At 41.5% G+C, this 14,667-nt stretch overlaps 1 protein-coding gene across 2 annotated transcripts in view; it reads left to right on the forward strand.

Moving 5' to 3' along the window:
• nab1 (NGFI-A binding protein 1) overlaps positions 1-14,667 on the forward strand; it is a 90,817-nt gene that overhangs the window by 29,211 nt on the left and 46,939 nt on the right. For both annotated transcript variants that reach the window (XM_012968009.3, NM_001126751.1), the window contains 1 exon segment: positions 13,813-13,946. In XM_012968009.3, the coding sequence (XP_012823463.1) occupies positions 13,813-13,946 (134 nt within the window).

The following is a 14,667-nucleotide window of genomic DNA, read 5'->3' on the forward strand; positions in this document are numbered from 1 at the left end:
TTTTATTTCAGGCAGTCAAGAACTTACTAGGAGTGATCTCTTTTGGATCTGGTGATATCTAATAATACTGAACTAATCTCTAACATTTGTGTTGGTGAGCATTTAGGGAACAGTGAGCATAACATGGTCTCCTTTGAGATAATGCTGCAGAGACAGCTCTATAAGGGAGTAACAAAAACACAAAATGTGCAAACTTTGCCAATATAAGGGTCTCTGCTTTTCACAAGGTTAAACATAGAAGAAAAATTCAATATTTTTAAACCATTACTTAGCAAATATACAGGTCATTATGTTCCCTTTGTAAGTGTAGGGATCCATAGGGTTAACTAGCCCCTATGGCTGAAAGCCCTACCATTTCATTAGTCTGTGCTGTTACTGGGCAAACACCCATGTATCAGTTTAGAGTTTGCCTTATGCTTATTGGTTATATGGGTTGACCACACCTCTTGCACTCTCATATAGTGTTTAGCAGGAGGGTGTGTCTTCCTCTTTGGCTGTATCTGCTGACCCAGGTGGAAGTTCCACTGAGCTTGGGATCAACAGGTTGAGTACCCTAGAGTCTGCATCTACTGTAGAGAAGTCGAGGACAGGGACCCGTGAATGAGGACCAGTTAGATAGCAAGTTGTGTTGAGCACTTTCTAGGAAAGTAAGATAGAGAGGGAAGGAAGCAAGAGCAGTTTGGCTCCCCCAAGGAAAGTAGTTTGGAAGTACCCTTCCAGACAGGCACTGTTGCCTTAGCGTAGGGCCACGGTTTAGACATAGGAGGCAGGCAGTATCAGAACCCTGACCCAGAGTTGCTGTGGGACCCTGAGGGCTTGAGGTGTTAAACCTAAATAGTGTGGTATCCAATCATACTGTTCCAAAGGGTGGATAATTGAACCGGTGGCACTGACCCTGGCCAGACTCAAGAGGAGTTGGGAGGAATGGGTGTGCACCCTCTCTGTGCTGTCCTCAGAGAAATGCTATACTAAACTGCTGTATGTGAGTATATTGTACTAACCCTGCATATTGATTGTCTCTGACAATAAACTGATTCTATTGTTCAACTGCAAGAACCTTCTGGCGCCCAATTGTTATTGTGCACTGCACACAGCTACAGTGGGTTGTAGTTGCACTACACCATAGCTTCGTTTGGTCCCTTCCACATAGCAAAGGCCCCCTCTGAAGGATTGAGTCGTGTGTACCCCATGCTCTAAACCTATCTAGCCGTACTGTTGGCTGGGTTACAGCCAAGAAAGGGTTACATAAGCAAGGAAAGGCATCACAAAGCAAAACCTTTATGGTTGAAATAAAAGTGTTGTTGTCAAGGTTGATAAGAAAAAATGTGCTTTTAAAGCATTCAAGTTAGTTGGAACAGCAGAAACTTTCATCAGTTACACGGAAGAAAATAAAGCATGCAAAAAAAGCTATCAGGCAGTTAGGAGTAAAAGGAATACTAAATTATTTTTTAAATACGTAAATAGTAAAAATATAGCAAGAAGGCGTTGGACCTTTATTATCAAAGGGGTGTCAGTTGGTTGATGGGAATAGGGAAACAGCAGAAATTTTGAACTCTTTTTTTTCATCTGTCTATACAGCTGAGGAGCCAGCTAATCCAGGCTTCCCTTTTTAATAGACCCAATTATAGTAATATAACTACTGATGCATGGGTCACTCAGGAGGAAATTCAAAAGAGACTTGAACATGTAAAGGTAAACAAAGGTCCAGCACCAGATGGCATTCATCCCAGGGTATTAAATAAGCTTAGCACTGTGATTGCCAAAGCTCTTTATTTTTGAATATTTTTATTTATTTTTTTGTAACAAACGGATTCCAGATGTGCAAAATAATGTTCATTACAAGAGACAACCGTATGACAAAATGCTAAAACAAGATGAATCTAATTCAAAACTCAATGAAACCAGTATAAATTATTTACATTTGCGTTTACATTTAAGTTCTGGACAAAGTTATTTAAAGGAACAGTAACACACAAATATTTGCTTACCTTATTCACTGCAAAACATCTCTTATATTAGGCCTACCCTTTCCCCTTGTCTTTTTTAAATGCTTCATTTAGAATTTTAGTCATAAACTGCTCTATAGCAGCACAGCGAAAAGGCGACACGGGTGCTTGAATTCCTGTGTGCACTGACCCGGAAGTTGTCTTCGCATTGGAGGACCTTCGGCATGTAAGCTTTTTATCAGCTCCAGCTGTTTAAATTTATGATCACAACCTTACCCCCCAAACTGTCTGAAGGAATAGAAACATAAATTTAAACTACAGGTGCTGATAAAAAAAACTTCTGTGCAGGTCCTCTGATGCAGGGTACTGGCACTTTGCAGAACGATTTGACAAAATTGGAAAACTGGGCAACAAAATAGAAAATGAGCTTCAGTGTTGACAAGTGCAAAGTTATGCACTTTGGTAGAAATAATATAAACACGAGTTATACACTAAATGGTTGTGTGTTGGGGGTAACCTTAATTGAAAAGGATCTGGGGATTTTTGTAGATAACAAGTAGTCTAATTCCTGGTAATGTCATTCAGTACCTACTAAAACAAATAAAGTGTTCTCTTGCATAAAAAAGGGCATTGACTCAAGGGATGAGAAAATAATCTTTATAGGTCTCTAGGTCTCTAGTAAGGCGTCACCTTGAATATGCAGTGCGGTTTTGGGCTCCAGTCCTTAAGAAGGATATTAATAAGCTGGAGAGAGTGCAGAGACCTGCAACTAAACTGGTAAAGGGGATGAAAGATTTAAACTATGAGGTTAGACTGTCACGGTTGGGGTTGTTCTCTGGAAAAAAGACGCTTGCACGGGAACATGATTACTCTGTAAAAGTACATTAGAGGGGATTTTAGGCAGATAGGGGATGCTCTTTTTTCCCATAAAAACAATTAGCGAACCAGAGACCACCCTTTTAGGTTAAAGGAACGGATCTTTATTTGAAGCAGTAAGGTGGGTTTTCAGGGTGGGGTGAGATTGTGGAATGCCCTTCCTAGTAATGTTGTTGTTGCAGATTCTGTTAATGCCTTTAAGAGGGCTTTCTGATTTTATGATTTCTTGAACAAGCATAATATCCAAAGCTATTGTGATACTAAAATACACAGTTATGGGGAAATTTATCAATCCACGAACCCTCCGAGCGTTTTTTCGATCGGAGCATTCGTATTTTACACAACTTTTTCGTACTGTGTGATAAAAATTACGCGACATAATCGCAGCAAGTACAAAAGTTTTGGATTCATTCAAGCTTCGTTATCGTGACTTTCCTTGGGCCAGGTTGGAGTGCCATTGAGTCCTATGGAGGCTTCCAAAATCATGCACAGAAGGATCAAAGTTGGAAAGGTTTTCCTGCATTTTATGATCATTCGGTACGAAAATTTTGTGACTTTCGGATCGCCAATACGATATCATCGTGACTAATACGATTTTTTCGTAAGCATATTCATGATATTTGCGATCCTAAGAAATTATCGTATCCAATCTGAATTTTTTCCTCATAGGCTGTGCAACTGCCCAATCAGGATTATTCCTAGTACTATTCCTCCTAGAGGTAGAACCTTTCCCAGAGACCCAAGCCATAAAAGAATACATTGAGGAAAATCTTTACAGAGGCTTCATTAGGAAATCCACTTCCCCTGCGAGTGCTGGTTTCTTTCTGGTCCAAAAGAATGGTGGTCTCAGGCCCTGTATTGACTATCATGAGCTAAACAAAATTATGGTTAAGAAGCGTTACCCTTATCTCCTAATTCAGGAGCTATTTGACAGATTAATCTGCATCTGTCAGGGTGATGAGTGGAAGACTGCATTCAATGCCCATAATGGGCACTATACCTTGTTATTCCCTTTGGGTTGTGCAATGCCCCTATGGTCTTCCAAGATTTCATAAATTACACCTTCTGTGACATGTCACAGTCCTGCCTAGTAGTTTACTTTGACAACATCTTGGTGTTTTCTTTCTCCCCATGAGAACAGAGTCTTCAAGTCAAGATTGTTTTACATTATTTTTAAGAAAATAATCTTTAATCAAAGTTGGAAAAGTGTGAATTCCACCAGTCTAAAATTTCCTTTCTTTCTCTGGCTTTCAAATGGATCCAACAAAGGTTTCTGCAATTTTACATTGGCCTACGCCTATGGAACTGAAAGTCATTCAACATTTTCTTTGATTCGCCAATTTCTACTGGAGATTTTTCAAGGGATTCTTTTAGAATGTGACTCCAATCACATCTCTCACCTGCAAGGACTCTATATTTACTTGGTCTCCTGAGGCCCCAGAGGACTTTTGAAACATTGAAGGCCTTTGCTTCTGCTACAGTTTTAATTCAGCCACAATTCTACTTCATTCATCCTCAAGGTTGATTCATCTGATTCAGGGATTGGGGCTATCCTATCTCAACGAACTGAATTTCAAGGTAGTCTTCATCTCTGTTCTTTTTTCTTTTGAAAATGCTCCCCTGTTCCAAGAAATTATGATGCTTGCAACCAGGAGAATGGAACCATTTGTGAAGGAATCTGTGGAATCTGTGGAGCCAGTTACAATCTTCACATAAGATTTTCTTCATAAGAATTTGGAATACATTTCTTCTGTGATTAAATCTTGGCAAGCTAGATGGGCATTATTTTATTTACAGATTCACTTTCATCATCATCAATAGACCCGGACATAAAAATACCAAAGCAAATGCACAATCTACATCTTTTGACTGCCATAGAAACTTCCATGGTCCCTCCCAGCCCAGTTATTCCCCCTGAGTGATTGGTGGCTCCAGTAATCCCTAGTCCAGCCTTTTTCTGAAGTTCCAATGAAATGTTCTTTGGGTAAGACTTTTGTACCTCAGGATTGTTTGGCTCATGGGATCATTCATCTAAGATCACTGATCACTGTGATTAAGAAATGTCTCAACCTAATTTTTTTAGATATTTTTGGTGGTCATCTCTCATTCAGTTTGTTGCTGCATGTTCTGTCTGTGCCCAACAGACAATTTCACATTCTCTTACCTATGGTCTCCTCGTGCCTTTTCTAAATCAGCCATGGTCTGACATTTCCATGGACTTTATTTTGGATTTACCTAAATCAGCAGATTTTACTACAATTTTGGTGGTCGTGGATTGCTTTTGCAAGATGGCCCATTTCATTTCTTTGAAAAAGCTCTCTTTTGCTGCCCTCCTGGCAAGTATTTTTGTAAAGAGATGTCTGGGCTCTATGGTCTTCATTCTATTGCTTCTGACTGGGGGGTCAAATTGTTCTCCCTTTTTGGCAGGCCTTCTGCAAGTTTTAGGGGATTGGTCTGAACATCTCTTCAACTTATCTACAAAGTAATGGCCAAACTAAGAGAACCAGTCAACACCTGAAGTGGTTTCTTCGCTGTTTTATTTCCCAGAACTATGACTTCTGGTCAAAACTTCTTCCATGGGCTGAATTTGCATATAACAAACTCAGAAATGAAGCTTTGGACTCTTCGCCATTTTTCTGTGATAAACATTGCAGACTGGCTCCTTCCTTTAAACCTTTCACTGCCAGCTGTTTTGAATAAAGTGGAACTTCTACTGCCAGAAAGCTTTTGAACATTTTGCACTGTTTCACTTTAGGGGCTTTTCCTAGGGGGGACTTTTAGTTTACCCAAGAAAACTATATATTGTTTTTTTCAGGACAACCTAAGCTTTCAAAATATGGTGGAATTTGTGTGTACTTCCAATTCTGTAACAAGATATAGGCTTCTAAATGTCTAAAAAAAAATGAAAAAAAAAAAAAATATTTTCCATAATATAAACATATACAACAGAAACAAAAATTATTTTATGCATGAAATGTTTTTGTATAGGTCAAAAACTCCCAGCAGTTCACTACCAAATTTCCAAAGCACTGCTCCTGCTGCATACTTTAGATTTCAAGGTCAAAAATTCCACTAACAGAAAGTTTATCCCAGAAAATTATACATTTTTAGAAAGAATAGATTCTGGGGAATCCAGAATAGGTAGAACTGTCTGTCTACTCGAAACTACCAAGTTGAAATGCTTTCCTAAAGTTATTGGTTTTTATCAAAATTTGTGAAATTTCTTAAAAATCGCTTCAAAGCTTCCAGTCTATAGTATCTTATCTCCTACAGGTCATAAAGTAACCAGATAAAACACCCTAAATATGAACGCCAGGGGTCCACTGAACAGTTTGATGCCCAATATGTATAGGTTTACCTAAATATGTGGCATGTAGGAGCCCCAATGTGAACATACCCCCAAATGATCTATCATTTCTGTCATTCCAGCTTCTGCAAAATCAACACATTTACATCATATTATGTAGGATAAAGCTACAAAAAGTACACTCACCCCAGAAAGCCATATATTTTTGAAAAGTACACATTCTCCTGAATTCAAAATGGGTATCCATGTCTTTCTACGCCATAGTACCAAGCCACAAAGCCTTCCTAAAGTTGGCATTTTTGATGACATTTCCAAAAATCCTCTCAAAGTTTCCAGTTTGCAGCATCTTATCTCCCACATATCATTAGATACCAAAAAGAAAACACCCAGAATTTGAACGCCAGGGGTCCACTGAACAGTATGATGCCCAATATGTATAGGTTTACCTAAGTATGTGGCATGTAGGGGCCCCAATGTGAACATACCCCATATGATCTGTCATTTCTGTCATTTCAGCTTCTGCAAAATCAACACATTTACATCATTTTGTGTGGGACAACAGAATGCTCACCCAAGATGTGGTGATGACCACAGACCACTTCTGACTTCCTATGCTTTTTGGCTGATGTTTTGGTCACTTTTGAATGCTGGCGGTGCTTTCAATCTAGTGGTAGCAATGAGTCTACAACCCAGACAAATGGCTCAGGTAGTGCAGCTCATCCCGGATGGCACATCAATGTGAGGTTTGCTGTGTCTGTCAGCGTAGTGTCCAGAGCATGGAGGTGCTACCAGGAGACAGGCTAGTACATCAGGAGATGTGGAGGAGGCCGTAGGAGGGCAACAACCCAGCAGCAGGACCGTTACCTCCGCCTTTGTGCAAGGAGGAACAGGAGGAGCACTGCCAGAGCCCTGCAAAATGACCTCCAGCAGGCAACAAATGTGCATCTGTCTGCTCAAATGGTCAGAAACAGACTCCATGAGGGTGGTATGAGGGTCCGATGCCCACAGGTGGGGGTTGTGCTTACAGCCCAACACCGTGCAGGATGTTTGGCATTTCCAGAGAACACAGAGATTGGCAAATTCGCCACTGGCCCCCTGTGCTCTTCACAGATGAAAGCAGGTTCACACTGAGCACGTGACAGATGTTACAGAGTCTGGAGACGCTGTGGAGAACATTCTGCTGCCTACAACATCCTCTAGCATGACTGGTTTGTCAGTGGGTCAGTAATGGTGTGGGGTGGCATTTCTTTGGATGGCTGCACAGCCCTCCATGTGCTCGCCAGAGGTAGCCTGACTACCATTAGGTACCAAGATCAGATCCTCAGACCCCTTGTGAGACCATATGCTGGTGCGGTTGGCTCTGGGTTCCTCCTAATGCAAGACAGTGCTAGACCTCCTGTGGCTGTAGTGTGTCAGCAGTTCCTGCAAGACGAAGGCATTGATGCTATGGACTGGCCCGTCCATTCCCCAGACCTGAATCCAATTGAGCACATCTGGGACATCATGCCTCGCTCCATCCACCAACGCCACATTGCACCACAGACTGTCCAGGAGTTGGTGGATGCTTTAGTCCAGGTCTGGGAGGAGATCCCTCAGGAGACCATCCGCCACCTCATCAGGAGCATGCCCAGGCATTGTAGGGAGGTCATACAGGCATGTGGAGGCCACACACACTACTAAGCCTCATTTTGACTTGTTTTAAGGACATTACATCAAAGTTGGATCAGCCTGTATTGTTTTCTTAAATTTTGTGTGTGACTACAAATGCAGACCTCCATGGGATATATATATAATGTATGTGTGTTTGTACCAATGTAAAACAAAAAAAAAAAGTCCCCTTAACCTGAATGCAGTTGATTTTTTTTTTTTTTTTGCAAGGCTTTACCAATCAGATATAGGCAACTTACATACACAAATACCTTATAGCACTGCTGTCCAACTTCTGTGGTGCCGAGGGCCGGAATTTCTCTAGCATACATAGTGGAGGGCTGCTAATGGAAGCCATTTCGTTATCACAATGGTGGTAGCGCAGCACCCTAAAATCCATATGCCTCCTCCTCCCCTGTGGATATCACAGCAACCCCCATCAGGGGGTGAACAATGCAGAGATAGCAGAGTGTGAATAGTAGAGGGGATTACATGTTCAAACAATACAGGGGGATTACAGCCTGAATCTGAGGTGTGAACTATGCAGGGGACCGTTAATCTCGGTACTGATACTATTTAAAGCTTACACAAAGGTAAGCCATCAAAGCAGCCAGACGGGTGGGGGGCCACACATTGGGGGGCCTCCAGTTGGACAGAACTGCCTTATAGCAAGACTTTTTCCTTTTCTTGTCCAATCCTATCTGCTTTGGATTTTTCTTTCACACATTGTAAATGTTTTTTAAGGGCTCTGGTACACGGGGAGATTAGTCGCCCGCGGCAAAACTCCCTGCTCGCGGGCGACTAATGTCCCCGAGTTGCCTTCCCCCTGCCATCCCACCGGCGAACATGTAAGTCGCCGGCGGGATGGCAGACGCGGCGGCGCGATTTAGCGCAAATCGCTGAAAAAGACTCGCAAGGCTTTTTCGGCGATTTCCCGAAATCGCCCCGCCGCGTCTGCCATCCCGCCGGCGACTTACATGTTCGCCGGTGGGATGGCAGGGGGAAGGCAACTCGGGGAGATTAGTCGCCCGCGAGCAGGGAGTTTTGCCGCGGGCGACTAATCTCCCCGTGTACCAGAGCCCTAATGAAACAAAAAGTGGTGATTTAGGTCAGCTATTCAGAAGATCTTTCTCAAGACACTTTGAGTAGGACAAAACATTGTAACACCGGACGATAGGATACTCTTTTTAAAACATCAATCTTTATTTATTCATTTAAAAACAAGACGCCCGACGCATTTCGTGCACGTACGCACTTAGTCATAGGCAGGAAGTATACATACATCATAAGGAGATTAAATAGCAAGGTGACAATGATTGACTAGCAAGGCCACACCCACCCCCAAATAAAGTTAAAGGAAAAAAGACCAGAAAAAGAGATATCCAAAATTCAAGATTCTAAGATCCTTGCTGATTTAGTTGATGAAGCATTTATGAATGGATTTGTAACTGAGAAAATAAGGTAATATTTGGTACCCAAGAACCCTAAAATACCCTTATTTCACCATTTGCCAAAGGTTCATAAAAATGAACATCCACCAGTAGGCAGACCCATTGTATCCGGTATAGCCTCTCTTAAAGGAGAAGGAAAGGCAAAGTCACTTGTGGGTGCCAAAATGTTAGGCACCCCCAAGTGACTTTAATCGCTTACCTTGTACCCCAGCCTGGTGCCCCTGTTAGGAGAAAACAGTACAAAATTTGTAGCACATAAAGCCCTAACTTTGGGAAATGTTCTTTCCCCCACACTATGGAAGTCACAACCGACCAGAACTACATGGCTAGCAACTAAAGGGGCACGTAGGTGTGTCTCTTGCACCTATGTAAAACGGTCTACTGCTTTTCCGAGTTCTGTGTCAGGCAGATTCTTTGACATGCGCGTTATGCTAATTGTAACATGCAATATGTTGTGTATCTGTTGACTTGCCTACATTGTAACATTCAGTATGTTGGCTGCACGATCAGGCCACTAAAGAGCAGGATGCGTGAGACGCATAAGACACATAGGGCCCGATTCACTAAAGTGCGATAAAACGTGCGCTATTTATAGCGCGCGTTACAAATTTTATCACGTCTTAATTTTCACGACTTTTCGCACGATTCACTATAAGCATACTTGCGCTTTTTTACGCGTGGTATTTCATGCGATAGGTTTGTCGCGATAAATAGCATGCATGGTATTTTCCGCATGCACGCTATTTATTGCATGCGCTAATTGTCGCGACATTACGCACGCGACAATCGGCAGCATAAAAATGGCGACATTTTGCCCTGGGAGAGCACAGAGTGCTAGAGAGTTGTTATATAAATGTTTATTTGCAAAAAAAAACCAAAAAACCAATAAAAATATAAGTAAGAAAAAAAAAAAGAAGTGCTAGAGATAATAAAATGGGGGGGGGGGGGGCATTTAAGAATATTTAGCCAAATACTTAGGGGTCTGTTTGCTAAAGTGGCTTAAATTAAGTTAGAGATTTTAGACACAGAATAAATGGCAAATATGTTATGGGCACTTTAATAAACGGGGACATATATAATATTGCAATTATTCTGGCAACAAAACATTGGATTGGCAGTTATCACACTCGCCAGAAAATACGCTACGTACTAATTAACGCAAGTTTTACTATTCAGCAAAATGGGCTACAGACAAAATTGTTGGCAGAATATTTGCAAACATTTAACCCATATAGCATATTGATGCTGTTACTGATAAATGTAAGAGTGTAGGGGAAACTACATGAAAGTATAGAATACCATATCAAGTAAGGCAAAATAAGTAGACATTACTCAGTTCAAAAGTAGAAAAATATAAAATTTTACTATAATAATAAAATAAAGAAAAAAGGTTGGAAAAAAGGGGGGGAAAAAAACTTAGGGCTTGCTGCCCTTGAGTTCTTCCATGTCCCTCTTTAACTCATCCACTTCCCCCCGGAGCTGGGCCAGCTCAGCCTTCATGTTGGCCAGGTCCTCCTGCACTGATGGTCCCGCAGGAGAACCTGGCGCCCAGCGCTTGGCCTGGGGGGAGAACCCAAGGGCCTGGGGGGAAAATGGGGGAGGAAAGAAGGGGGGGGGGTGTCTGGGGCCTCGGGGGACCCTAGGGCCTCGGGGGCATATTCGGCCTCGGAGTCCTCTTCTGGCTCTTGGGCCGATGGTCCTGGGGCCTCTGGGGCCAGTTCTTGGGCCTCTGGGGCCAGTTGTCGGGCCTCGGGGGCCAATTGTCCGGCCTCTTGGGCCAATGGTCCTGGGGCCTCGGGGGCCAATTGTTGGGCCGCAGGGGCCAGTGGATGGGCCTCGGGGGCTGCTGGTCGGGCCACGGGGCCGGTAGAGCCTTGAGGGCCTGGGGAGGAGGCGCCAGCTGAAGTTCTGTGAAATAGTATTGCAAGATGTTATTTTGTGTAATATATTATATATATATATATATATATATATATATATACATTCATACACCATCATAAATAACGGGGCCCCTCACAACAACATTTTTTGGGCCCCCCTCCTCCCACGCCCCCAATGGCCCCTCCCCCTGTGAACCCTCACATCAATCCAAAGGACACACAGACATTGTTAGCCAGGGCCCCCTAAAACATTCGTGGCCCTTCCCCAAATGACTCACACTATGGGCCGCTCCCTGCTGCTTCCCCCCTGCTTTAAACTTATTTATGCATTTGTATTTGAAAATAGATGTGTATGTGTGTGTGTATATATATATATATATACAATACGAAGTGCTGGGAAGCTGCACACCCTAAGGAACAATAATACCTGGGTGCCTGTGGCAAAACAAAATCTAGACAGGCATGGGGTGACGGCACACACAAAGATGTGAAATAATATTCAGAGGTTTATTGTGACCAACGTTTCAGTTCCTCACTGGCATTATGGTTGAACGTGATGGACGTATGTCTTTTTTCAACCCAACTTACTATGTTACTTTCATCATCCCTGACATTTCTTAAATTTTTACCTTTAGTTCAAATTACTTGCTAAATCTTTTACTGAATGTATACTGTAAAAGCATAATAAAGTACAATAATTACCTTCCGCAATTTCAGCGACCAGTTCTGGGCTCCTGCGCTTCAGGTCGGACCACAGACGCTGGAGCTGGCAGGGGTCTACATCAAGGGCAGACCCAGCGAGCAAACACTCTCTTAGCTCGCCCAGGATTGCCCTCTTTCTCTTGTGGACCCCTAAGTCCCCCAGCGGTGGGTGGTCATATCCTGCACGCAGGAGCACGCTGATAATGTAGCACCTCTCCCCTGGTAGCAAGTCAGAAACCCCAGGCATGTCCTCTCAGTTTGGTGGCTGCAGGCTCAATGACACAAAATAGCCCCAAGTCGCACGTCACGAGATTACAAAATCGCCTCAAAATGTCCGCGAGATTACAAAATCGCAATAAAAAATCGGCAAAATATACATAGTAATGTATTTTGCGCAAAAAAATATTCGCCGATACAGTACAGTATATTATCGCGACAAAATATTCACCGCTATAGTACTGTATATTTTGGCGACAACATATTCACCGCTATAGTACTGTATATTAGTAGCGAAATTCCATACATGCCAAGACTTTAGTAAAATTGAGTAAAAAGACACATACTTAAATAACACTGTAAGTCTATATTTTATTGAAAAAACTCTTTCTATAATTTTTCGCCTGCCTGTAGTAGGTGTTAATTTTGAGTAAAATTGAGTAAAAAGACACATACTTGAATAAATAACACTGTAAGTACATATTTTATTGGCAAGAAATCATTTTTTAGCGAGAAATACCGCATGCGAAAATGGCGACTTATCGCACGCGATAATACTATGGTGAATCGCGTGCTAATTTTCGCGTCTTTTTTACCACAAAAAAGCGTGTGATAATTTTTATCGCACTTTAGTGAATCAGGCCCATAGTTTCTTAGGACAGTAACAGTTCTATATCTCGACACTTTGTGCAATGCTGTGAGGCAAATGTATCTTTTTTGCAGATTCAGGTTATAGACAGAGTTTTACCGGATGAACGTGGTTCAGACATTTACGCTAGGCTCTTGCGCCTAGAGGGGAAATGGATATTTATACTGGGTATGCATTGCCCCAATGGTTTAAACTCTGTCTTTGACATTAGTTGTTATGTTTAATATGATTATGTCATTTGTTTTTTCTTTATTATGGATTATTTAATCTAATGATGTTTTCGAATGATGAATTTGAATTTTGGATATCTCTTTTTCTGGTCTTTTTTCCTTTAATTTTATTTGGGGGTGGGTGTGGCCTTGCTTGTCAATGTATGTATACTTCCTGCCTATGACTAAGTGCGTACGCGCACGAAATGCGTCAGGCGTCTTGTTTTTAAATGGATAAATAAAGATCGATGTTTTAAAAAGAGTATCCTGTCGTCCGGTGCGCTTGGTGTTACCTGCTTTGAATTTGTTCTAATCCCTTGGCTACGGGTTCGGGGCCATGAGCACCCGGACCACTTCTGGACTGCGGTGAGCCTTTCTTATTACTTATTTGATTATCCAGTGACTTCTCTGCTTGCTTGTGATTTTGGGCGATAGACCCGGGATATCGACACCTGGGTCTCCACTACTTATTTGGTATGATTTAAACTCTGCCTTAGCATTAGCTAAAGACTAGTGTCTTTAATTTTGCATATATATACTTTTGATTTAGTGTCTTGTTTTGAGTTTTTGGATTAAAACATTGACCTAAAGAAACACGTTCATGGTGCTCCTTTCTCAGGAAAATTCTGACATCTTTAAAACACTACAGAGGGTTAGGAAATGTTTGCAGATAAAAGCAGTAAATGTAAAAAAAAAAAAAAAAAGTCCCCTTAACCTGAATGCAACTGAAGGGAATTTTGCAAGGCTTTACCCTTGCTATCCTAGTATCTGTGTAAAAGCTTGAGCACATAAAACAGCAAAGTCACAAATGCAAAGTTAGCCATTTTTTTTTATAATAGTAATGTCTGGGTAGTTTTCTTGTTGTGCATGTACATAAGGCATCTGTATCAATATATAATGCCTGTAATGTTTATCTTTTAATTTTGTAGCTCACCGTGAATGAAGCTGCTGCTCAACTTTGCATGAAGGATATTGCTCTGCTCACCAGAAGAGATGAGCTGTTTACACTTGCACGGCAGATATCCCGAGAAGTCACATATAAGTACACTTACAGATCCACCAAGTGAGTGAGTTAGAAAGTGCATTGCAGATTATTGCTTACATAACAGTTGTATTGTGGGTACTATTAGGGGAGTTTCAACCAAAACTAAACACCTATAACAAACTGTGCAACAAAACATCTTTGAGCTGTAGATCATAAACTGATAGCATGTAAGACACTTATATGCTTCAGATGAAAGACGTTTTAAGTCCATGATATCTTCAATCTTAAATTTAAAAATAGAAGTGATTGAAAAGAGTAGAGTATGCCTAAGCCTTGCATAGCAATTATAGAACCAAGAAAACCCCATCTGAACCCTCTTTAATTTGCCTCAAACTGCAGCTGGACCAGTCCTTGGATCAGTTTTGTGCTAAGCTTTGTGTTTTTAGTAACACTATTTTCTCACTTTCTAAAAAGCTATCCAAGCCCTTCTTTGAATCAATCTTGTATATCTGCCAGTACAACCACTTGAGGGAGAGAAACCCACCGTGTCAAAACTGTCAATATAGAAAACATTTTTTAAGTATTAAAGAGATACTGACACCAGAATTTTTTTTTTTTTTTTTACATTGGACATAAAATTGTCTTTGCATGCTATTTATAATTTTGCCATAAAATTATTTGTCAGATTCTTTTACATTCCCTATCTGATCCCCCATGTTCCTCTATGAGGAGGCTGCCATATTTGTGCAGCAGGAGTCCGTTGGCATTAGAAGCTATAACTGACAGGTTGACAGTCAGG

Source organism: Xenopus tropicalis, chromosome 9 (genome assembly GCF_000004195.4).
Source record: "Xenopus tropicalis strain Nigerian chromosome 9, UCB_Xtro_10.0, whole genome shotgun sequence".
In the NCBI taxonomy this organism is placed as follows: domain Eukaryota; kingdom Metazoa; phylum Chordata; class Amphibia; order Anura; family Pipidae; genus Xenopus; species Xenopus tropicalis.